Genomic DNA, 24,820 nt, shown 5'->3' with positions numbered 1-24,820 from the left:
TGTTTCATCGTACAGAATAATATGGTGTAGAAATTGTTCGCCTTTATGTCGTGACAGCAAAGAAAGGCACCTTGGACCTTCGAGAGGATTTCTCTTCTGATGCTTATTTAATTCATGCAGTACCCATCTATCTAGCTTCTTTATTTTGCCCATTTGCCAATTTCAAATAGATCCAATGTTGTTGGAATAGTAACCTCCGACCTCACTGCTAATTCACATGTAGATCGAGATGGATTTGCTTCCACTACAGCTTTCAGCTCATCATTATCCACCTTGGTCTCAGGTCACCCACATAGCTCATTTTCAAGATTAAAATCACCAGAATGGAACTTCTCAGAACCACAGTTCATTCGCCACATCCTTCCCAAACACTTCATTGATATTTTGAGCTGTCTGTACAGCTTTGGTTCCACGACGGAACTCATATTTGAAACTAACATGAATTTTTGACTTATCCATGGTTTCACAAAAATTTCGCTAAAAAAAAAAATTTGAAAGATAATCACAGGCCAGACCATGCATTTGAAAGAATGAGGTTGCACCTTCACAATGAAAATAATACAAGAAGTGTCAAAGTGAAGTGTCAGAGATATCAGCTGTCAAACTTAGTACTTAAGGAAATAAGACGTTTCATACTTAATAACCTAATAATTATATTTCTGTGTTTTTTAACACAGAAATTATTAATTATTGATAGTAACCTTTAGTGGAAAGTTAATGTACTAAATTAATAAATTTAAATAATAAAAATAGCATCTTTAAATGAGATGATGTTTGGAGATAATGTATGAAACTATGGTTCAGTGGAAAACTTGTAAATGAAACAGAACCATAAAATTCTTAGCTTTATTATAGAATAATATTTCATCTATGCATGTTCCACTTTAGATTAAGAAGTAGGCAAAAAGGCCTTTAATTATCACAAAATTGGCTGGGCATGGTGGCTCACACTTATAATCTCAGCACTTTGGGAGGCTGAGGCGGGAGGATTATTTAAAAGGCCAGGAGTGCGAGACCAGCCTGGGCAATGAGAGAAACAGTCCCCCCCACTGCCCCATCCCAATCTCTATAAAAATTAAAAATGAAAAAAAAACTAGCTGGGCACGGTGGCATCTGCCTGTACTCCCAGCTTCTTGGGAGGCTGAGGTAGGAGAGGATTGCTTGAGCCCAGCCTGGGCAACAGAGTGAAACCCTGTCTCTTAAAAAAAAGAAACAAAAGTTACAAAATTAATGAACTAAATCATCGACATTAAGGCATTGGTTTAGAAGCTCTCTTGCTTTGTACATAGTTAAAGAAGTTTGATTACCTATTTTCTATCCCACAGCAGATTAGGAGGTGCAAATTAGATATGGGAATAGATAGTCTATCATGAGATTAGTTAAAAGAAAAGGGAAAAAAGATGGGAGTAGAGTCATATAGGTAGGGTGGACAGCAAGGGGGATAGCAGAAAAAAATCACATTAGCCTGAGGCCATTTAAAATAGGGGTAACAATTACAGTCACCTGTACAACACCTCATTAGACTCTGACTGTATCATTAACTATTATTGTGCTATATATAACCTATTGTTCCTGATGAGAAATTCATTGTGGGAAAGTTCAGTTATGTTTGTAATTTTGAGAATCATAAAAATATATATAGGAGAGCAGAGTATATTAAAACATGGACTTTGGAGTCAGATATATCTAGGTTCTTTCTTTTATGACTTAAACTTTATAATTCCTCATCTCTAAAAACAAATGGTAATGCCTTTCTCTAAAAGTTTGGAAATTTAAATGATATGTATATTTAATGTAGTACCTGATATCTTTAATAAGTTATTTTTGTCCTTAAATTTTGTTTAACAAAAATAATTTCTAGAATATTTGCAAAAGTTCTGGTGTAAAATGTTAATATACAAGCTACATATAAAACTTTGTACAGTTTAGGATTAACTGTGTGTACACTTTTGGGAGTGGTGGTCAGAAATGAAGTGATTCTTAATATTACCATTCTCATTTTCTTCCCACATCAATTTTTTGTTTATATGGGCCTGTACTGTTCAATACCAGCCACTAACTACATGTGGCTATTTAAATTTAAGTTTTCAAATAGACTTTTATTTTTTTAGAGCAGTTTTGGATTTATAGAAAAATTGCACAAAAGTACAGAGTTCCCATCTACACTCTCCCCCACAGTTTCCTCTGTTAACATCTTGCATTAGTGTGGTGCAGTTTTTATAATTGATGAACCAATGTTAAGTTTAACCTAAAGCTGCCTCCTTGCGTATTTTAAGTTCGGCCTAAATGTTTCTAAGAACATAGTAAACTATAACCTAACTAGATGTGTAAACGGACTATAACCTGTTCTTATAGTAACATCTAGTTAGGTTGTAGTTTACTATGTATAAACAGTCTATAACTTATGCTTATACCTATTCTTGGTCTAAGAATAGGTTTCAGCCCATCAAAGTCAGATAACCATCCCAGCTGTTTCTGTACCTCACTTCCATTTTCTGCCCATCACTTTCCTTTTTTCTGACCATACAGCAGTGCCAGAGTTGCTTTGAATCTATTCTAGTGGGGGTGGGGTTGGGGGCTTCGCAATTGCAAATCCGTCTTGTTTAATTAAACTATGTTGAATTTAATCTGTCTAAAGTTTCTCTTTGAACAGTTTATAAGTAAACTGAAGTCCATAGTTTATATTAGGGTTCACTCTGTGTTTTATAGTTCTATGGGTTTTGCCAAATGTAAATGTTATATATCCACTGTTACGGAATCGTGCAGAATGGTTTCACTGCCCTGAAAATATCCTGTGTTCCACTTACACCCTTCCCCCTCCCTCTAAACCCCTGGCTACCACTGATCTTTTTACATTCTCCATAGTTTTTGCCTTTTCCAGAATGTCATGTGGCTGGAATTATACAGTATGTAGCCCTTTCAGACCGACTCCTTTCACTTAGCAATATGTGTTTAGGTTCCTTCGTGTCTTTTCATAGCTTGATACTTATTTATTTATTTATTTATTTTTACCATTGAATAATACTCCATCGTACGGATAAATTTAAATGTTCCTTGGTTTCACCAGCACATTTCAAGGGCTTAATACCCACACATGGCTAGTGGAAAGCACTTACATAAATTATTTCCCCAAAGTTCAGTCCTCCATTTATTATCATATATTCACTCTTACAGAGAACTTTCCTATCTACATGGTCTCAATTTGTCCTCAAGCCTATATTTTCAATGCTTTATCCAGTTTTATTGCTTGTGCTATTAGCAACCCTAAACTGTGCATAATTTAAAATCCTTTACTCCCCTCAAAGAACCTGCCTTTCCAAATGTTATCCGTTATAGTATGGTTTCCTAGGTTTTCCATTAAGGCATCATTTTTATTCTCCTTTGTTCCTGAAATCTAGAGTCATCTTCTTTCAATCTTACTTTTCTTTAAAACTTTTGAGTATTTACCATTTAGCTAAGGTGTGTAGATCTCAGAGCCAATAAATGGCAGTTAGGATTAGAATTGAGATCTCCTCTTTATTCTGGTTCTCTCTTGGGGTCACCGCTAGCTGGGATTTTTTTGTAAGTTGCAATCACTTTTGAAGAGGTGATTGGAGACTGCTTGATTATATACTATATAATTTAAAATATTTATAAATCAAATCTATAGAAGCTATAGCTACAGATTTAATAAGTGTATTATTCATTATTCTTATTCTTTGCTCAGTCAGAATCTAAAATGAGAAAATGTATCCAATTTATTTACCTGATTTCTCTCTATAGAGTTATGATGAAAGAGTATTTTTTCCTCCATGTATGACCCATTTTTGATAACAAAAATTAATGTCCAGTGCTAATACTAATTGGTTGATAAAGGTAAATAGAATTTAACTGAACATTATTGGCATCTAAAATTTTCTATTGGCACCTATTTACCTTTGGATTCTATTCAAACTACACTTTGATCTGTAAAACCCAAATCAGTTACCACAAGAATTTGTATCTTCCTAAACTCATCATGTTAAAGTTTCTACAGCTTGAAAAATGGAGGGCGTCATAGCAGTTTGTTTTGCTTTTCTAATTGAGGTAAGCTGTACCTCTGTGCTTAATCTATGGCTAAAGTAGCCATACTATGTATAGTCTTGATTTAACCTTCTCTGCATACTGGTTACACTTGCTCAAAAGTCCATTTATGTGGAAGCATTCTATTTAAGAGCAGTAGTCTTCATGGAGTATTACTCAGCTATAAGAAATAACGGTGATATGGCATCTCTTTTGTTCTCCTGGAGAGAGTTGGAACCCATTCTATTAAGTGAAGTATCCCAAGAATGGAAAAATAAGCACCACATGTACTCACCAGCAAACTGGTTTCCTTGATCATCACCTAAGTGCACATTTGGGAATAACACCAATTGGGTATCGGACAGAGGTGAGGGGTGGGGGGAGGGGATGGGTGTATACCTACATGATGAGTGCGATGCTCACTGTCTAGGGAATGGACATGCTTGAAGTTTGACTGGGGGGGTATGGGAGTGGGGGGAGGGGATGGGTGTATACCTACATGATGAGTGCGATGTGCACTGTCTGGGGAATGGACACGCTTGAAGCTCAGACTCAGGGGTATGAGGGGCATGGGCAATATATATAACCTGAACTTTTGTACACCCATAATAAGCTGAAACAAAAAAATAAAATAAAAAAATATAAATAAATAAATAAAAAGAGTAGTAGTCTTCCATTTTAAGTACTGTACTTTTTAAAAAAAAAACTCTGGATTTTAGGCTTCATTTTGTAATGCTTTCCCTATAATTACTACTTTTAAAACCCATATTTTGTATGTCACTTTTTGCATTAATTACCCCATTGATGGCAGTTTTTGTACTGTTTTGATTAAAACTGTCACTCTTTGCTTGAATCTAGCCACTTATTAATTTTATTAAAAACTTTAAAAAATAAATGTAAGACTAAGGCTCTCCATATAGCATTTTTTTTTTAAGTGAGTTATGAGTTCTCATTATCTGAGTCAGTTTTTTCAGAAATATTGTTTCATTACTTAGGTCTGCAGTTGATGCAAAACTGCTCATAAGGACACAAAAGACTCTTCCAATTTATTCTTTCTACTACTGTAAAATAAAATTTGATGGTTTTTGAAATAAGAAAATCCTTAGAATAGAAAATAATATGCTTAAATCTCTTTAAATGTATATAACAGTAACTTGAAACGTCACAAAGCCTGGTACAGATAATATTCTTACAAAAGCATCGTTTAATGTTGAAATAGTAGTATCTATTCCCCTAATGATTGGCATGTATTAATTAATTCATTGTACTCAGAGTTTTAAGATAAAACTTTAAGTGTCTTCCCTCATGAGTAATAATTCCTCAATGAGCATATCATATGCTTATTGGCCATTTGGATATCTTTTGTGAAATGTCTGTTTATTGTCCTTTTTTAAAATCGAGTTGTTTGTCATAGAAGAATTGAACGTAGGCCAATGACTGGCAGCTGTGAGGAGGGTGGAGGAAGGCAAGAACAAAGCTAGAGGCAGAGATCAGTTAGAAGTTTGCTGTGTGATCTATGTGAAACTCTGTTGTCTATTAGGGCAGGGACTTTATTTCACTGAGGGTGGGGGTATATGCTCAGTTCCCAAGACACTGTCTAGCATATAATAGATGCTCAGTAAGTAGTCTTTGAATGAATGAATAAGGCCTCAATCAAGAAAGTAGAGATGGAAAGGAAGATATAGATGCAAGTGATAATTTTTTTAATGGCACTAGAAGAGGATGGAATCTGGGATGATTACCAGATATATGTATGCATTGTTATGTTGGCTAGTAGTATCATCAAAGAAAGATTACAGAAGGAATTAACAGTTCAAAAATGAAGATAAGTTTAGTTACCTTGTGGCCAGCATATTATCTAACGTTTGTGTTTCAGTTTCTTCAACTTTAAAATTAGAGAAATGGGAAGAATGTTCAGGGTTAGAAGAGGGGAACAAACTGTTAATAATTTTTTAGGATAAGAAAACTGGGATCCCTATTTTTGCCAAAGAATTAAGTGTAATATTAGTAGATTTATCTATTTATTGTGCATTCCACAGCAGTTAGATTTATCTCAACCTTTTATTCCATCTTCCCTGTGACATGCACACTACACAAACCTGATTTTGAATTTAATCCCTAAAGATCATCATTACATATTTTAGAGGAAGTGTCTTATATTTAATTCTGAGATGTGTGTGTTTGTGTGTACACACACATATATATATTAAAGCTGGACTCCAGTAATTGAATTCATTCTGATAGAGAATTTACTGATTTGTTGCTACTATAACAGTAGCAACTACTTGGGAATCAGCAAAATATCTCCTTTTACAATTTATATTCCTGTTCCAAATGACTTAATATAAAAATAGAGTAAGTATTAATAATACAGTAGAAATAAGATACATTGTAGCTGTAGGCTTCTGTTTGAAGTCCATGTTGCAGTCTGTTCAATGTATTCATTCTTTTAAACTCTTCAAAATGAAATTTTGCCTGCATTGACAGTCTAGAAATAATTCTTTTTTTTTTTTTGAGACAGAGTCTCACTCTGTTGCCCAGGCTAGAGTGAGTGCCGTGGCGTCAGCCTAGCTCACAGCAACCTCAAACTCCTGAGCTCAAGCAATCCTCCTGTCTCAGCCTCCCAAGTAGCTGGGACTACAGGCATGCACCACTATGCCCGGCTAATTTTTTCTATATATATTTTTAGCTGTCCATATAATTTCTTTCTATTTTTAGTAGAGATGGGGTCTCGCTCTTGCTCAGGCTGGTCTCGAACTCCTGAGCTCAAACGATCCGCCCACCTCGGCCTCCCAAAGTGCTAGGATTACAGGCGTGAGCCACCACGCCCGGCCTTAGAAATAATTCTAAAATGGAAAAATAATCAGTGCTTTTTTTTTTTGTAGCACTATTTTCCAAGTATTTGCAATTAAAAGTCATTATTTTCTAGAAATAATCTGACTTCTATAGGGCATAGTCCATAAAAATAAACAGAAAGTAATGAAAATGTCCTTAAGTCCTGGCCAAAAGATCATGGGGATAAGTTTTGATAATATGGATATTATTGTTATTTTGTTATAATTAAATTTTTAACGTCAATGCAGAAAAAAATCCCTAGGTCAGAGTATACACTCAGTTTATCACCCAGCCATTTCAAAGGAAGTATGTTGCATATGCAGCTTATCTATTCTCAATACATCTGCATGTTTTGTTTTTGTTGCCCAGTTGTAGAATCAGTCAAAGCCTTGTGGCAGCCACCAAGTGCCACAAGGAAAGTCTAAAGCACAAGCTCCCTGGGAAAAAGAAATAGAAGCAAGTATTAGGAGAATATTAGTGTGACACATATGCTGTTTTGTTTTCTTGAGTAAAGAGGGAACTCTGTTCTCTAGTTTTGTATCGATACCCATTTTTGTTCCTTCCAGTTCATCACCAGAAATCTACTGCATGCAAAGTCTGCCTGTCATCACTGCTCCAAAAATGAGTTCATAAAGGGTAGCTTCCTAACTGGTCATTTTAACTAGCGTGCTTTGTAACAATCTAAAAATATAGTAAATGCAGGAAAAATCCAAACAAACATAACATTGTGTGAAAGAATCCAGGTACAAAAGAATGCATACTGATGATTCTATTACATGGAGTTTAAAAACAGGCAAAACTAATCTGTAGTGTTAGAAGTTAGGATATAGTGACCTTTTGGAAAGAATAAGGAGTAATGATTGGGAGGGATGGTGAGAGGGCCTTTAGGAGTGCTGAAAAGGTTATGTGTCCTGGACATACAGGTATGCTCACTATGATAATTCATTGAACTGAACAGTCTTGATCTGTGTGTACTTTTCTGTATATATATTATACTTTATCTTAAAATATCATTAAAGTATCTTAAAAAATATATATATAAGATTCATTTTCTATTTTAGTCCCTGCTTGTTTCTCAGTGCAATGTTCTGATAAAATATTCAGATAAAACAAAGTTATTCTTGTGGTTCTCTTCAAAAGAAATGCAGTAGTTGCTACAACCTGATTTTTTTTTTTTTTTTAATGAACAAGTAGGCCGGCCAGGCACGGTGGCTCACACCTTTAATCCTAGCACTCTGGGAGGCTGAGGCGGGAGGATTGCTTGTGCTCAGGAGTTCGAGACCAGCCTGAGCAAGAGTGAGACCCCATCTCTACTAAAAAAAAATAGAAATAAATTATCTGGACAACGAAAAATATAGAAAAAATTAGCCGGGCATGATGGCGCATGTCTGTAGTCCCAGCTACTCGGGAGGCTGAGGCAGGAGGATCACTTGAGCCCAGGAGTTTGAGGTTGCTGTGAGCTAGGCTGATGCCATGGCACTCTAGCCCAGGCAAAAGAGTGAGACTCTGTCTCAAAAAAAACAAAAAAATAAACAAGTAGGCCTAAACAGTTCCAGGGTTTCTGTTTAAAATTATTCATGTTCAGAATAAACCTAAAACAGACATCATTTAATTTAGATCTTTAATTATGGCTGACTAATAAAATCATAAGTATCATAAAAAGTTACAAATGCTGTAAGTTGGAAGGCATTGTATTATAGTGGAAAAAGTACAGGCTTTGGAGTTGAACAGATATGGGTTCAAATCATGACTATATCACTAATTTAACTGAGGAACTGTTTTTTGTTTTCTTTCCTTCCTTCATCAGTAAAGTAGAGGTAATAATTTCCATCTCAAAAGGTTGTTGGAGGATTAAATGAAATAGTCTATAAGTGACTGGTAGTCAAATCCTGTTTCCCTCCTCGCACAGTTTTGGGGCAGAGGGCAAAAAGATTTGGGGAGTAATATAAAGATAGTTGTAGGTAGGTGGGTAAAAATAGGTATAACTTGCTAAAGATGACTAAGATGATGGTGGTAAGGAAAATTCAGTCTTTAGATTATAACCAGTAAGGACTGACAACATCTAACTTGGGAACATGTGAATCTTTATCAATATTAAGGCCGGGCGCGGTGGCTCACACCTGTAATCCTAGCACTCTGGGAGGCCGAGGCAGGTGGATCGCTTGAGGTCAGGAGTTCGAGACCAGCCTGAGCAAGAGCGAGACCTCATCTCTACTAAAAATAGAAAGAAATGATCTGGCCAACTAAACATATATATAGAAAAAAATTAGCCGGGCATGGTGGTGCATGCCTGTAGTCCCAGCTACTCGGGAGGCTGAGGCAGTAGGATCACTTAACCCCAGGAGTTTGAGGTTGCTGTGAGCTAGGCTGACGCCACGGCACTCACTCTAGCCCGGGCAACAGAGTGAGACTCTGTCTCAACAAAAAAAAAAAAAAAATATTAAGAGTTAATAATGCTGCTTTGGCACATAAGCATGAAGGGCTGTTGCATGTATGACGACTTAAAAGTGTGTTGAGTTAGATTATAATCAATTTTATTTGGAAGGCCAAGGTGGGAGAATTACTTGAGGACAAGCGTTCAAGACCAACCTGGGCAGCATAGCGAGACCCTTTCTCTAAAAAAAAAAAATTAGCTGGGCATGGTGGCACATACTTGTAGTCCTAGCTACTCAGGAGGCCAAGGCAGGAGGATCACTTGAGCCCAGGAGTTTGAGACTGCAGTTAGCTATGATCAGGCCTCCTGCCTTGGGTGACAAAGCAAGACTCCCGACTCTGAAAAAAAAAAAATAATAATAATAACAATAAGTCACTCTTAGATGATTCTATTTTAGGAATTACAGAATCACAAAGCAAAGATTTTTTTTACAGACTCCAAGTATTGGTTAATTGTAGATACTAGTTCCAAGAAGAATTTCCATTTCCTAATTCTTTAAATATTTTTCTCCAAACTCAATTTTCCAAATGTTCTCCAGGCTTCTCAAAGACAGTTGTTTATATCATCTTCAACCACAACGTGTATCTAAACCACACAGGTATGTTATAGGTGTGCCTAAGAATTGTTTTACTAGAAAATTTAAGAGGTTAGCAACTGCATACCTCATTTTACTAAATTAATAGAGATGGAAATGATAAATAAAATTAATAAAGTGATGCTCATCCTTTGAAAGAGACCAATTACAGAGAATTTATTTTAAGAAGTTTTTAAATTTTGAAAAGAACTAATAAGTTTTGATGATTTGGTTATCCAAATGTGTAAAAGAAAGTCAATTTCATAAAGACAAATGTTTTGAATAGTTTTAGAGTAATTTATCTTAGAAATCATCTTAAGGTTTTTTGGGGGGTTTTTTTTTTGTGCGTATGTGTTTTTTTTTTTTTGAGACAGGATCTTGCTCTGTTACCTGGACTAGAGTCAGTGGTGTCATAGCAACCTCGAACTCCTGGGCTCAAGCGATCCTCCTGCCTCAGCTTTCCAAGTACCTGGGAGTATAGGCATGTGCCACCAGGCCTGGCTAAGTTTTCTATTTTTAGTAGAGATGGAGTCTGGCTCTTGCTTGGGCTGGTCTCAAACTCCTGACCTCAAGTAGTCTTCCTGCCTTGGCCTCCCAAAGTTCTAGGATTACAAGTGTGAGCCACCACACCGGCCCTAAGTTGTATTCTAAATACATTCTAGCTTCTTTTTTTTTCATTCTTTTAATTTATTTGTGCTTATATAGGTAAGTCATGATTATATAAATTTTGGAAGTTGCCCATTTGTGTAACTGCTGTTAAGTTTGTTGGATGTCTTTCCAGATTTTTTCTTGCATCTATTTATATGCATTAATACCAAGACTGATAATGTAGTTATTTTTTTTTCCTCAACACAAATGCTGTCATATGTATTGGTCTGCAACTTTTGTTTTTACTTGATGGATCTTGAGTCTCTTTCCATTTCTTTCTATGCATGTGTCTTTTAATTATTCCATATATTTTCATTGTATTGGTATACCTCTCTGTTTAGCTGTTCCCCTGTTTTTGGACACACTTAGCGTTTCCAATTTTTTTAATTACAAAGATTTTTAGTCTTTTAAAAGAATCTTATTATAATACCTTGGTAAAGTCGATTATTTTCTTTTATATGAACGATCACTATAATTGATCTGTTCTCTATGTTATAATTTTTGACATATCAGGTTTTCTTAAAGTAGGCATGATGCTAGTGTAATAGCATCATGCTTAGGGTGCTTAGGTGCTTTAGGGTCCAAGAGTGAAAGAGAAAAATCAATAGAGTTGTTAGGTTACTCTTTTCCTAGTTGAGCCTTGAAGAAGTAGATCTCAGTGGCTATGACTGATGAGAATATCACAGATGGGGGAATATTCAAAACAGTGAAGTGGGTCACCCCCTGACCCTTCAGTGGCTTTACACTACTCTTCCCATAATGACCAGATACCATGATATGAGTTAGAAGGTTCTGTGTAATATTTAATGCTTTGCTAATTCTTTAGGCTCATCTCATACCTTTCTCTCTTGCTGTCTGATCTGTTTTTGTTTTTGTTTTTGTTTTGATTTTGGTTTCACTGTTGTCTTAGTTTTTTTTAGCTCCCCAATTATACTGTATTCTATCTAGTCTCAGAACCTGTGGTTATGCTTCTCCTTTACCTAGAATCTATATATACATATTATGCATCATTCTTCCTATAACTTTTATTCAACAACCATCTTTCAAATCTTACCATAAATATCACTACCTGTATCTCAGGGAAGCAAAGTCCCACACATGTCTATCCCAGTTTGGTCAGGTTCCCTTTGGTATATGGGTATATGTCTCCCTGTACTTTACCTTTTTTATTTTTTTTTTGAGACAGAGTCTCACTCTGTTGCCCAGGCTAGAGTGAGTGCCGTGGCGTCAGCCTAGCTCACAGCAACCTCAAACTCCTGGGCTCAAGCGATCCTCCTGCCTCAGCCTCCCGAGTAGTTGGGACTACAGGCATGCGCCACCATGCCCGGCTAATTTTTTCTATATATATTTTTAGCTGTCCATATAATTTCTTTCTATTTTTAGTAGAGGTGGGGTCTCGCTCTTGCTCAGGCTGGTCTCGAACTCCTGAGCTCAAACGATCCGCCCACCTCGGCCTCCCAAAGTGCTAGGATTACAGGCGTGAGCCACCGCGCCCGGCCTTTTTTTTTTTTTTTTTTTTTTTTTTGAGACAGAGTCTCACTCTGTTGCCCTGGCTGGAGTGCCGGAGCATCAGCCTAACTCACAGCAACCTCAAACTCCTGAGCTCAAGCGATGATCCTCCTGCCTCAGCCTCCCAAGTAGCTCGGACTACAGGCACACGCCACCATGCCAGGCTAATTTTTTCTATTTTTTTTTTTTTTTTTTAGTTTTTTGGCTAATTTCTTTCAATTTATAGTAGAGGCAGGGTCTTGCTCTTGCTCAGGCTGTTCTCGAACTCCTGAGCTCAAGCAATCCTCCCACCTCGGCCTCCAAGAGGGCTAGGATTACAGGCGTGAGCCACCGCGCCCGGCCTGTACTTTACCTTAACATCACTTATTGTAACTCATAATTATGTATTTGGTTGTGTGATTATTGTTTATGTATCCAGTAAAGGAAACAGTGTAATCTTCATATAGATTTGGAATGACCTACCATTTTTTATCCCCAGTATACTGGGCACATAGTAAAGACCAGTAAGACATTTTTGTCATGTAACTGAATGTTTAATTTTTACTGGGAGTGGAATAAGGTTTCTAGCCATAATTTCTAAGAAAAACTGGATTAATGAAGAAAGAGAAGAGTTGTGAATAACAGCATTTAAAATACTTTATAGTTAATATGTATTTGGATATCAACCTATATGCATAAAGAAACTAAAAGGAAAGTGGAGGTGGGGTAATAAATGAGAAGTAGGGGTAGGAGGGAGATATTTCACTGTAGTCATTTAAAGACTTTTTTGACCCACACAAATATTACTTGAAACATTTTTATAAGAGTCTGTTCATTGTGGCATAAATACAGAGGAAATACCTGTTCATATGAATTGTTTCTACTTTTAAAATATTCTTATATTGTCAAAAGTTATTCTATTTCATTATGCCTGGGTCAGTGATTCTTACCACCCTCCCTCCATCCCCACACTCCCAAAAGAGTCTGTCAAGAGTCATGAATCTTCTTCCCAGAAGAATGAGCATGTGTATATAGGCAGTTTTGCATAATATTAAATATTTCCAAGGTTAATGGATGCCTTCATCCAGGCCAAACATTGCTAATTATAGTTTTAATATGACAAGGATGTTTTGCAAATCTTTCAGTGGTTTAAGTTTGTGTCCAGGGTAATCCAGTGAGGGTGCAAGGGACACTAAAACTAGGAGTCAGGAAACATGACTTTGTTGAGTGAAACTGTTTCACTTCTCTTGGGGTTTTGGGGTTTTTTTGAGACAGAGTTTTACTCTGTCACCCATGCTGGAGTGCAGTGGTATGATCATACCTCACTGCAGTCTTGAACTCCTGGGCTCAAGTGATCCTCCCGTCCACCCAAGTCTCCCAAGTAGCTGGGACTCCAGGTGCGTGCTACCATGCCTGGCTATTTTTTTTTATTTTTTGTAGAGACCAGGTCTCTGTGTTGCCCAGGCTGGTCTCAAACTCCTGGCCTCAAGCAATCCTCTCAGTTTGGCCTCCCAGAGTGCTTGGATCACAGGAGTGAGCCACTGCGCCTGGCCTAAACCTCCATTTCTCTTAGATCTGTAAAGTGGGATAACAGTAGTACCCACCTTTTTATAGTTTTGTTCTATGTGAGGTATTTAGCATGGATGGTGGTACACAGCTATATAAATAGTAAAAATTATAATGCCATATAGTAAAATGTTTACATTTTGTGCTCGTTGGAATTTATATTAAATACAGTGTTTAAGGGAATAAAAAGTACTGTGTTTTATCTTTACTTTATGATTAACTAACAAATTCTAAGTTCTCTACAAGGCCAAAATAGTAAAAAGGAAGGAACCATTAATTCTACTCCTTTGCAAAGATTAGCAAAGGATCAGATTCTTCATAGGCATTAATAGAAACTGCCATGCTAATCTGTAGAAAAGTTCATATGGATGATACTTTATCAACTTAATCAGCTTCAGCAAACATTTTCTGGCTAATATCTCTTATGTCTTCTCGAACTCCTGACCTTAAGCGATTCTCCTGTCTCTGCCTCCCAGAGTGCTAGGATGCCAGGCATGAGCCACCGCGCCCGCTATCTCTTTTGTCTTCTAAATGTTTACCTTTTTAGTTCTTTATTTTGGAGCATGCTACAACCCTGTGCACAATTGTAGCATTTGACTCTACAATTAAATAGAGTGATTACATACCGAATTTTCTTTTTTGGCATCTAAGTGACAGTCACAACATATTAATTAGTAATAACTTAACATAAACCTGCTTGTAGCTGCTCATAATCTATTTGTAGGTGAATTTTACTAAAAGTATTTATAGTGCTTTACTGTAGAAATCAAAATGTGGGCAATTTCTTAATTTACTCTTTTTTTGTTATTGCAAGAGCCATTTGAACACACACGCAGATAACTTTAACTTAGATACTTAGATCCTAAACATGAAATTATTTATAGAATTCTCTAAGCCATTAAATTTTTTTCATTATTTATTTTAATTTCTTTGTTCATTTTCATTATCTGTTAGCACACTTTGCAAAAGCCCAAAGAAAGTTGGGGTTTAATGGACTGTTAACTACATGAAGGCAGATACTATGACTGTGCTGTTTTACTGTTTCTGCCATAATTCAGAACCTGGCACATAATAGTGATTGTAAATATTTGTTGGATGAATGGGTAAAATTTTTAGCATGCCTAATGGAAACTGTTCTTTCCTCAATAATGGACTTACATTCAAGGTTGAGTTATTTCAATAAAACATTAATAAAATACAATATTTGAAGAATAAGATGTATAGATAATTTACTTTTCTATTAAATTGCTGCTTAAACAACATTTTTTTCCATATTTGTAAGCAGACTACTGAGCATAATCAAATCTTTAAAAGCTTGTAATACTATGGTACTTTATATTCTGGGCATCCATTCTCACTAGTTTTTCAAAACCAGTTATCATAAGTGTAGTAATTGTTGTTTATGATATGTGCTAGAAGTTTCAGGTCGAGTTTTATATTTAAAGAAAACTTCTGATAGACACAGGTGATGAGTTTTATGATTTGGTTTTTATCTCCCACCAAAAATAGAGAGTAGACCGTGAAATTTGATTATATATAGGTTCTGATAAATTGTAATTGTTCTATCATTCTTAAATTTGGGAATTTAAAAAATCTTTTAGAATAAATATTTTAATTATGTTGTTCCAACAACTCATTATAGCAAATAAGTATAGGCTGCATGAGGAGCTTAAAAGAGATATCTACCACCTACCATTTGATCCAGCAATCCCATTATTGGGCATCTACCAAAAAGAACAAAAGACATTCTATAAAAAAGGCATCTGTACTTGAATGTTCATAGCAGCACAATTCACAATTGCAAAGATGTGGAAACAACCCAAGGGCCCATCAATCCATGAGTGAGTGGATTAATGAAATGTGGTATACGTATGCCATGGAGTACTACTCAGCTATAAGAAATAATGGTGATGTGGCACCTCTTGTATTTTCCTGGATAGAGCTGGAACCCATTCTACTAAGTGAAGTATCCCAAGAATGGAAAAATAAGCACCACATGTACTCACCATCAAATTGGTTTCACTGATCATCACTTAAGAGCACATTTAGGAATAACATTAATCGGGTGTCGGGCAGATGTGGGGCAGGGAGGGGATGGGTGTATACATACATAATGAGTGTGATGCGCACCGTCTGGGGGATGGACACGCTTGAAGCTCTGATGGGGGGTGGGGCAAGGGCAATAATACATAACTTAAACTTTTGTACCCCCATAATATGCTGAAATTAAAAAAAAAGAAATGAAGAAATCTAAATTCTGTTTCTACTTACGTTACTTTCTGTGTGACCTTGGGCGATTTAATTTCCCTAGATATTTCATTTTGTAAAGATCACTTAATTTTAAGATTTTCTTTTTTTTTTTTTTTTACCTTTTTTTTTTTTTTTTTTTGAGACAGAGTCTCACTCTGTTGCCCAGGCTAGCGTGAGTGCCGTGGCATCAGCCTAGCTCACAGCAACCTCATACTCCTGAGCTCAAGGGATCCTCCTGCCTCAGCCTCCCGAGTAGCTGGGACTACAGCCCGGCTGCACCACCATGCCCGGCTAATTTTTTCTATATATATTTTTAGCTGTCCATATAATTTCTTTCTATTTTTAGTAGAGATGGGGTCTCGCTCTTGCTCAGGCTGGTCTCGAACTCCCGAGCTCAAACGATCCGCCTACCTCGGCATCCCAGAGTGCTAGGATTACAGGCGTGAGCCACCGCGCCCGGCCAATTTTAAGATTTTCTGAGTTATGTGTGACACATTGAAATGTGTTTACTTATAAATATATAATATTTGGTTCTTTGGATACTTTAGTGGTGAAATCAGCAGTAAAGTAAGATCTTCATAATTAATGATACATCTGTACTAAAAATATGTCATATGACTTCTCTATTTAAAAAGAAGCTTAGTATCAAATCTAAGAGCAATGTTATATAGGAATTGAAAGTGAACTAAATATATGTATTCTTTGCTTGAAATAAATCAACAGGTGTTTTGTCTTTATGTTTAGAAATAATCATAAGAGAAAAAAAAAGGTATCTACCAATATATAAATTCTTAACATCTAAAACTTAAAAGTAAACCTTAGGCCAGGTGTGGTGGCTCACGCCTGTAATCCTAGCATTCCGGGAGGTCAAGGCAGGCGGATTGTTTGAGCTCAGGAGTTCGAGACCAGCGTGAACAAGAGCGAGACCCCGTCTCTACTAAAAATAGAAAGAAATTATATGGACAGCTAAAAATATATAGAAAAAATTAGCCAGACATGGTGGCACATGCCTGTAGTCCCAGCTACTCGGGAGGCTGAGGTAGTAGGATCGCTTGAGCCCAGGAGTTTGAGGTTGCTGTGAGCTAGGTTGACGCCACGGCACTCACTCTAGCCTGGGCAACAAAGTGAGACTCCGTCTCAAAAAAAAAAAAAGAAAAAAAGTAAACCTTAAAAACAAATCCAGGCCGGGCGCGGTGGCTCACACCTGTAATCCTAGCACTCTGGGAGGCCAAGGCGGAAGGATCGCTCGAGGTCAGGAGTTTGAGACCATCCTGAGCAAGAACGAGACCCCGTCTCTACTAAAAATAGAAAGAAATTAGTGGGCCAACTAAAAATATGTAGAAAAAATTAGCCGGCATGGTGGTGCATGCCTATAGTCCCAGCTACTCGGGAGGCTGAAGCAGAAGGATCACTTGAGCCCAGGAGTTTGAGGTTGCTGTGAGCTGGGCTGATGCCACGGCACTCTAGCCTGGGCAATAGAGCGAGACTCTGTCTCAAAAAAAAAAAAAAAAAAAATCCATGGTTTCTTTTTATCTTCTTAACCCCACCAAATTTGATGGTAAAGTATTTTAAGGTATTTTTTATTTTGGGCCAATTCAAAAGAAAAATTTTTTGGTATGTAACATACATAAAAGTGGACATAAGTGAACAGCTTGATAAATTCTCACAAATGAACAAACCCATGTAACTGATATCCAGATCAAGAAACAGACTATTACTAACCTCCTTAAAAATTTAAATTTTCAATACTAAACAAAATCAGGGACTTAGATAAACTTGAGAGACTTAGGTCGTCCTAGATCTAACTTTATTACTAATTTCAAGTGTCACCTTATGCAAGTTATTTCATCTTTCTGGGGACTATTTCCCCTCTCTAAAATGAAGGAATGGGATCAGGTGTTTTATTATGGCTCTAATTCTAGAAAAGTGCAAAAAGATGGATTACTGTGATGTAAATGTTATGTAAAAGTTTGTAGGGTGAGACTGGATTTGTGGTTCCTTTCAACAGTTTACTTGAAAAGGAAGATATTCTCAAGTTTTTCCTTTTTCTTTGTTTTCCAGGTTATATTTCACACTATGTGCTGACTGTATCTACAGAAGATATTTAAAAAAAAAAAAAGATAAACTTTTTTCAAAGATTTTGATTCCAGTGGAATCTTTGCTTTAGTTTTTTGTGTGTGTATGTGTTAGTGAATTGTAACTCCAGAAGCAATGCCCGTACAAGCTCCACAATGGACGGATTTCCTCTCCTGCCCAATTTGCACTCAGACTTTCGACGAGACAATTCGAAAGCCCATCAGTTTGGGCTGTGGCCATACTGTCTGCAAGATGTGCCTGAATAAACTCCACCGCAAGGCTTGCCCTTTTGACCAGACCACTATCAATACAGACATTGAGCTCCTCCCTGTGAATTCAGCATTGCTGCAGCTAGTGGGTGCTCAGGTAAGATGGGTGTCTTAATACGTTTTAATTTCTATGAATGTGTATAGTTTCCGCCTGAGAGAAACCTGTTGAATTAAAATTGAGTAACATTGCCTTCGTATTTGAATAGGTGTAATTCTGTTTGGTACTGGGCAAATCCTTTATTTCAGTATGTTAGGAGATTTATTTTAGTAGCACAGTGTTTTTCAGTCATAGTACAGTAACATCTATCTCACCTTGTGGTAGATTTTTAATAATCTTAGCTATTCAGATCACTAAAGAAACCTAAGAGGTAAGTCATAAGGACTTCTTAACATTGAGGAAGATATGCATAAAACCATTGCACTTTACTCAGTAGGAAAGGTGATGCTCCTTTAGACAATTTTACTTAGTTTACGTTAACTGAAATGAAAGATAAGAAGGGTGACAAACCATAGAGCACAGCTTTTGGGAACTATTTTTTAGAGTAGGGCAAATATTCCTAGGTACCTAAATATGAAAGTTAATCTGGTAATGCTGAAGGTAATACTTTGGAAGTTTTATGTCATTATTCTTAAATTAGAGATCAGTATCCTCAGAAGATTTCATAAAACCAGAGGAGGTAGGTTTTTGAGTGCTAGTTACAGTTCATTTAGGTAATCCTTGTTAATTTGCAGAGTGTGAGTCTGAAGTCCCATATATTTACCATAAATCATTTTCTGAATAAATATAACGGGATTTTGTTTGTTAAAATGTAGAGAAAGTTGATACTACCTACGTATGTTGGAGATAAAGAGAGCTGTTCTTAACCTCCCAAGAGTGCTAGGATTACAGGCGTGAGCCACCACGCCCAGCCTACAATAGCTTTTTTAAAAAGAAAATTTATTTTATTTACAGGCCTATCTTGATGTCACCAACAACACTAAAAATATTTGTGAAAATAAAAAGTGCAATTGATTTTTAAATTTTGTTCCTATATTTGTTTTTTGATTTCATAATCATTTTCTCTTTTTATTTTGAAAATTCTAATATTTTGGAAATATTTTAAAAAATAGACACATTGGGGATAATGATTTTGGAAATGCTACATTTTAATAGCAAATAACCAAGGTTTACTTTTTTTTCATAAAGTTATCTAAGGATGAATTAATTTTTCTACAAAATGGGTTCATATCTTAACTGAAACAACTGATTGTTATAAAATTTGAGGATAGGACATTTTAATACATAATGGCCACTATTTTAACCCTAAAGATTCCATTTAAAAACTATTAGAGCTGGGAAATGAATTAAGCAAAGTTACAGGTTATAAAATCAACACACAAAAATTGGTTCCATTTCTATACACTGACAATGAATGAACCAAAAAGGAAATTAAAAAAACAATTTCACTTATTGTAACATCAAAAAGAACAAACTACTTAGGAATAAATTTAACCAAGGATGTGAAAAACTTGTACACTGAAAACTATAAAACATTGCTGAAAGAAATTAAACATAAATAAATGGAAAGACATCATATGTTCATGAATTGACAGACTTAATGTTATTAAGATGACAAGCAATCTACAGATTCAGTTTAAGTCCTGTCAAAATTCCAATGATGTTTTTTGGAGAAATAGAAAAACTCATCCTAAAATTTACATAGAACTCTAGGGACCTCAAATAGCCAAAATAATCTTGAAAGAGAAGAACAAAGTTGGAGAACTTATGCATCCTGATTTCAAAATGCAAAGCTACAGTAGTCAAGAAAGTGTGGTACTGGCATAAAGACACATGTGTAGATCAATGGAATAGGATAGAGAGCCCAGAAATAAATCTGCACCATACATGGTCAAATGATTTTTGACAAGGTTGCCAACACGATTGATGGGAAAAGGTCAGTCTTTTCAATAAATAGTGCAGGGAAAACTGGATATTCACCTGCAAAAGAATGAATTTGTAACCTTACCTTGCACCGTATGCAAAAGTTAACTCAAAATGTGTCGAAGTTCTAAACTAAATTTAAGCATTAAATTATTAAACTCTTGGGAGAAAATGCAGAGGAAAATCTTGATGATGTTGGATTGGGCAATGCCTTCTTAAGCGTGATACCAAAAGCAGAGGCAGTAAAAGAAAAAAGTAGATAAATTGGAATTTTTCAAAAATAAAACCTTTTCCTTCCCTATTCAGGCTTTTTAATATTAATAAAAAATAAGTAAATAAATAAAAATAAAACTTACATGTATCAAAAGATACTATTAAGAAATTGAAAAGTTCTGTGTATTAACAAATACACAATGACAGAAAATAATTGTAAATCGTGTATCTAATGAGGGATTCATATACAGAATATATAATGAACTCCTACAACATAATAACAAAAAAAAAAAGCCTGATTAAAAATGGTTAAAGGACTTAAATAGATATTTTTCCAAAGAAGATATACAAATAGCCAACACAAGCACATGGGAAAATGCTCAACATCATTAATCATTAGGGAAATGCCACTCAAAACCACAATGAGATACCATCTCACACCCACCAAGATAGTTATAATCAAAACATAGAAAATAACAAGTATTGGGAAGAATATGAAGAAATTCCAGCTCTTTTTTATTGTTTTATTTTTTTCCTTGAGACGGGATTTTGCTGTTAGCCAGGCTGGAGTGCAGTAGCATGATCATAGCTCATTGCAGCTTCAAATCCCTGGGCTTAAACAATCCTGCCACCTCGGCCTTCCAGGTAGCTGGGACTACAGGCACAGGCCACCATGCCCGGCTAATTTTTATTTATTTTTTGTAGAAATGAAGTCTTGCCCAGGCTGGTCTCCAACTCCTGGCCTCAAGCAATCCTCCTGCCTTGGCCTCCTGAAGTGCTGGGATTACAAGTGTGAGCCACTGGCAGCCAGCCAGAAATTGGAATTCCTATGCACTGTTGGTGGGAGTGTCAAATATGCAGCCACTATGGAAAATAGTATGGCAGCTCCTTAAAATTTGAAAATAGTATTACTGTATGTATGGATATACCCAAAAGGATTAAAAGTTGGGTCTTGAAGACATATTTGTATACCCATATTTAAAATAGCATTATTCACAATAGCCAAACAGGGGAAGCAAACCAAGTGTCCATCAATGGATGAATGGATGAACAAAATATGGTATAACATGTAGTGGAATATTATTCAGCCATAAGAAGGAATGGAATTCTGATACATGCTACAACATGGATGAACCTTGAAAACATTTTGCTGAGATATAAATCAGACACAATAGGACAAGTGTTAATATGTTTTCACTTATATGAAATATCTAGAATAAGCAAATATCATAGAAAAGTAGGAGAAAGGTTACCAGTATCTGAGGGGAGAGGGGAATAAGAAGTTATTAAATAATGGATATAGAGCTATTATTTGGGATGCTGAAAAAGTTCTGGAAATAGGTAGTGGTGATGGTTATGCAACATTGTGAACATACTGTATTATATACCTAAAATGGTTTTAAAATGGTAAATTTTGTGTTATATATTTTATCACAATAAAAAATAAAATTAAAAAATATACCATCACCAAGTGAGATTTGTCCTAGGTATGCAAGGTTGGTTTAACATCAGAAAATCAATTAATGTAATATACCACCACATCAATAGAATTTTTAAAAATGTACATGCATGATCATGCATTTGGCAAAATCCAACACCCTTACATGATAAGAACACTCAAGAAACTAGGAATAAATAAACCAGGAAACTTCTTCAAATAAATTCTATAGATACTATGCCCTCAAGGAAATAGACTATGTGTGGGCAATGCATAATGACTCCTTCCAAAAGTATAATATGGAAGGTGGGAGATGATATAACTTTATGGTGTAGAAACTTGTTAAACACTGCCTCAGCCAGCTGATCAAGTTTAATATCAACAGTAATAAGTCATGTTGATAGTATGTATCCTTGATATATGTGACGGAAATGACACTTCCTCTGTGGTCTTCCAAAAATCCGTAATCTCAGTCTACTCATGAGAAAATTAACAGATCCCAACTGAGGGACATTCTACATCATGCCTGGTCAATATGATCTCAAGGGAGGGATATTCTACAACATACCTGACCAGTACTCCTCAATACTGTCAAAGTTATTGAAAATAGTGAAAATCTGAGAAACAGTCACAGCCAAGATGAGCTTAAAGAGACAAAGACTAAATGTAATATGGTATCCTGGATGGGATCGTGGAACCTAAAGAACAGTAGATAAAAACTAAGTGTATCTGACTAACATGGATCTTAGTTAATAAGTATGTTGATATTGTCTCATTAATTTTTAACAAATGTACCATACCAATGTAATATGTCAATAATAGAGGAGACTGGGCACAGTGGCTCACACTTAGAATCCCAGCACTTTGGAAAGCTGAGGCAAGAGGATCGCTTGAGGCCAGGAGTTCAAGACTAGCCTGGGTAACATAGCAAGACGCCATCTACACAAAAAAATTTTTTTAATTAGCTAAGTATGGTGTACGTATCTGTAGTCCTACCTACTTGGGAGGCTAAGGAAGGAGGATTGCTTGAGCCTAAGAGTTTGAAGTTGCAGTGAACTATGATTGCACTACTGCACTCTAGCCTGAGTAACACAGCAAGACCCTATCTCAAAAAACAATGCTAATAATGATAGGGGAAACTGGGTACAGGGTAATGGGAATTTTCTGTACTATCTTTGACATTTTTCTGTAAATCTAAAACTATTCTATAAAATAAAGTAGGGATTTGTGGGGGGGGGGTTTGGTTTGTTTTTTGAGACAGAGTCTTGCTCTGTCACCCTGGCTAGAATACAGTGGCATCATCATAGCTCACTGCAACCTCAAACTCCTGGGCTCAAGTGATCTTGCTGCCTCAGCCTTCCAAGTAGCTGGGACTACAGGCTCACACCACCATGCCTGGCTAATTTTTTCTATTTTTTGTAGAGACAGGATCTTGCTTTTGCTCAGGCTGGTCTCCAACTCCTGGCCTCAAGCAATCTTCCCATCTCTGCCTCCCACAGTGCTATTTTAGGCCTGGCATAAAGTAGTTTATTAAACAAAATGGACAAAGGGTCTGTGTAAGCCTTTCTCCAAAAAAGATATGTAAATAACCAAAAAGTACATGAAAGGATGCTCAGCATCATTCACCATTAGGGAAATACAAATCAAAACCACAGTGAGGGGGAGGGAGGTAGATGGGGAAGAGGGAGATACTGATCAAAGGGTACAAAGTTTCAGTTAGACTGGAGGAAAAAGCTTTAGTGATTTATTGCACAGAATAGTGACTATAATAAATAATGATACATTGTGTATTTCAAAATTGCTAAAAGAGTCGATTTTAAATGTTTCACTGCAAAAAATGATATGTTAGGTGATGGATTTGTTAATTTGTCTGATTTAATCATTCCACATTATAAACATATATCAAAATATCACATTATACCTCGTAAATATATACAATTATTATTTATCAATTAAAAATAAAATTTTAAAAAACCACAATGAGATACTGCTTTCCACCCTATAGGATGGCTTTAATAAAAAGGATAATAACTATGTGAGGATTTAGAACCCTTATATACTCCTGAGAGGTATATAAAATAGTACTCTGCTTTTGAAAATAGTCTGGCAGTTTTTCAAAAGGTTAAACATAGAGTTATTACTCCCAGGTATATACCCAAGAGAAACAAAAACACATGTTCACACAAAAACTTGCACACAAATATTCACAGCAGCATTGTTCATAATAGTCAAAAAAGAAACAGCCCATATGTCTATCAACTGATGATTACAAAAATATAATGTGATATATCCATACAATGGAATGTTAGCAATAAAATAAAGTACTGACTGGGTGTGGTGGCTCATGCCTGTAATCCCAGCACTTTGGGAGGCCCAAGCGGGAGGATCACTTGAGCCCAGGAATTTGAGGCTACAGCGATGATCATGCTACTGCACTTCAGCCTAGGCAGCAGAGCAAGACACTGTCTCAAAACAAAAACTCAACAAAAAATGAAGTACTAATACATGCTACATACTTGAATGACCCTTGAAAACGTTAAGTGAAAGAAGCAAGTCAGAAAAGACCATGTATTTCTTTTTGGGGATGAAATGTTCTAAAGTTGATTGTGGTGATGGTTACACAACTGTGAATGTACTAAAAAATCATTGAATTGTATATTTTAAACTAGTCATTTGTATGGTAGATGGATTATATCGCAAGGTTGTTACAGAAACAATATGATAGATGTGTGTGTACAGGAAAAGTCTTTTGAAAGAATTCAGTACCTTTAGTGGAAGTTTTGTTGTTGCCAGTGTTATCAGTGCATAACCTATACTCAGTAAAACTTTTATTTAATTAATTAATGAACACTCAAACAGATCTTTATTTTGGCCACCAGGTACCTGAGCAGCAGCCCATTACTTTGTGTAGTGGAGTTGAAGATACAAAACATTATGAGGAAGCCAAGAAATGTGTAGAAGAATTAGCATTGTACTTGAAACCACTCAGCAGTGCTAGAGGTAAATTTAATCAATTATCCATGCTAGACAAATGTCTATTAAAGATATTTATATTACCATAAAAAGT

General features: G+C 36.0%; 1 protein-coding gene across 2 annotated transcripts in view; it reads left to right on the top strand.

The window, feature by feature from the left end:
* The first annotated feature begins 17,955 nt into the window (after positions 1-17,955).
* RC3H1 (ring finger and CCCH-type domains 1) overlaps positions 17,956-24,820 on the top strand; it is a 47,501-nt gene continuing 40,636 nt past the window's right edge. For both annotated transcript variants that reach the window (XM_069478374.1, XM_069478373.1), the window contains exons 1-2: positions 17,956-18,278; positions 24,633-24,753. In XM_069478374.1, the coding sequence (XP_069334475.1) occupies positions 18,048-18,278; positions 24,633-24,753 (352 nt within the window). In that variant the 5' untranslated portion in view covers positions 17,956-18,047. The remainder of the gene's footprint in view (positions 18,279-24,632; positions 24,754-24,820) is intronic.

The sequence above is a fragment of the Eulemur rufifrons genome, chromosome 8, assembly GCF_041146395.1.
Source record: "Eulemur rufifrons isolate Redbay chromosome 8, OSU_ERuf_1, whole genome shotgun sequence".
NCBI classification, from domain to species: Eukaryota; Metazoa; Chordata; class Mammalia; order Primates; family Lemuridae; genus Eulemur; species Eulemur rufifrons.
Note: the sequence above shows the minus strand (reverse complement) of the source record. Positions and strands in the feature narration are given on the sequence as shown.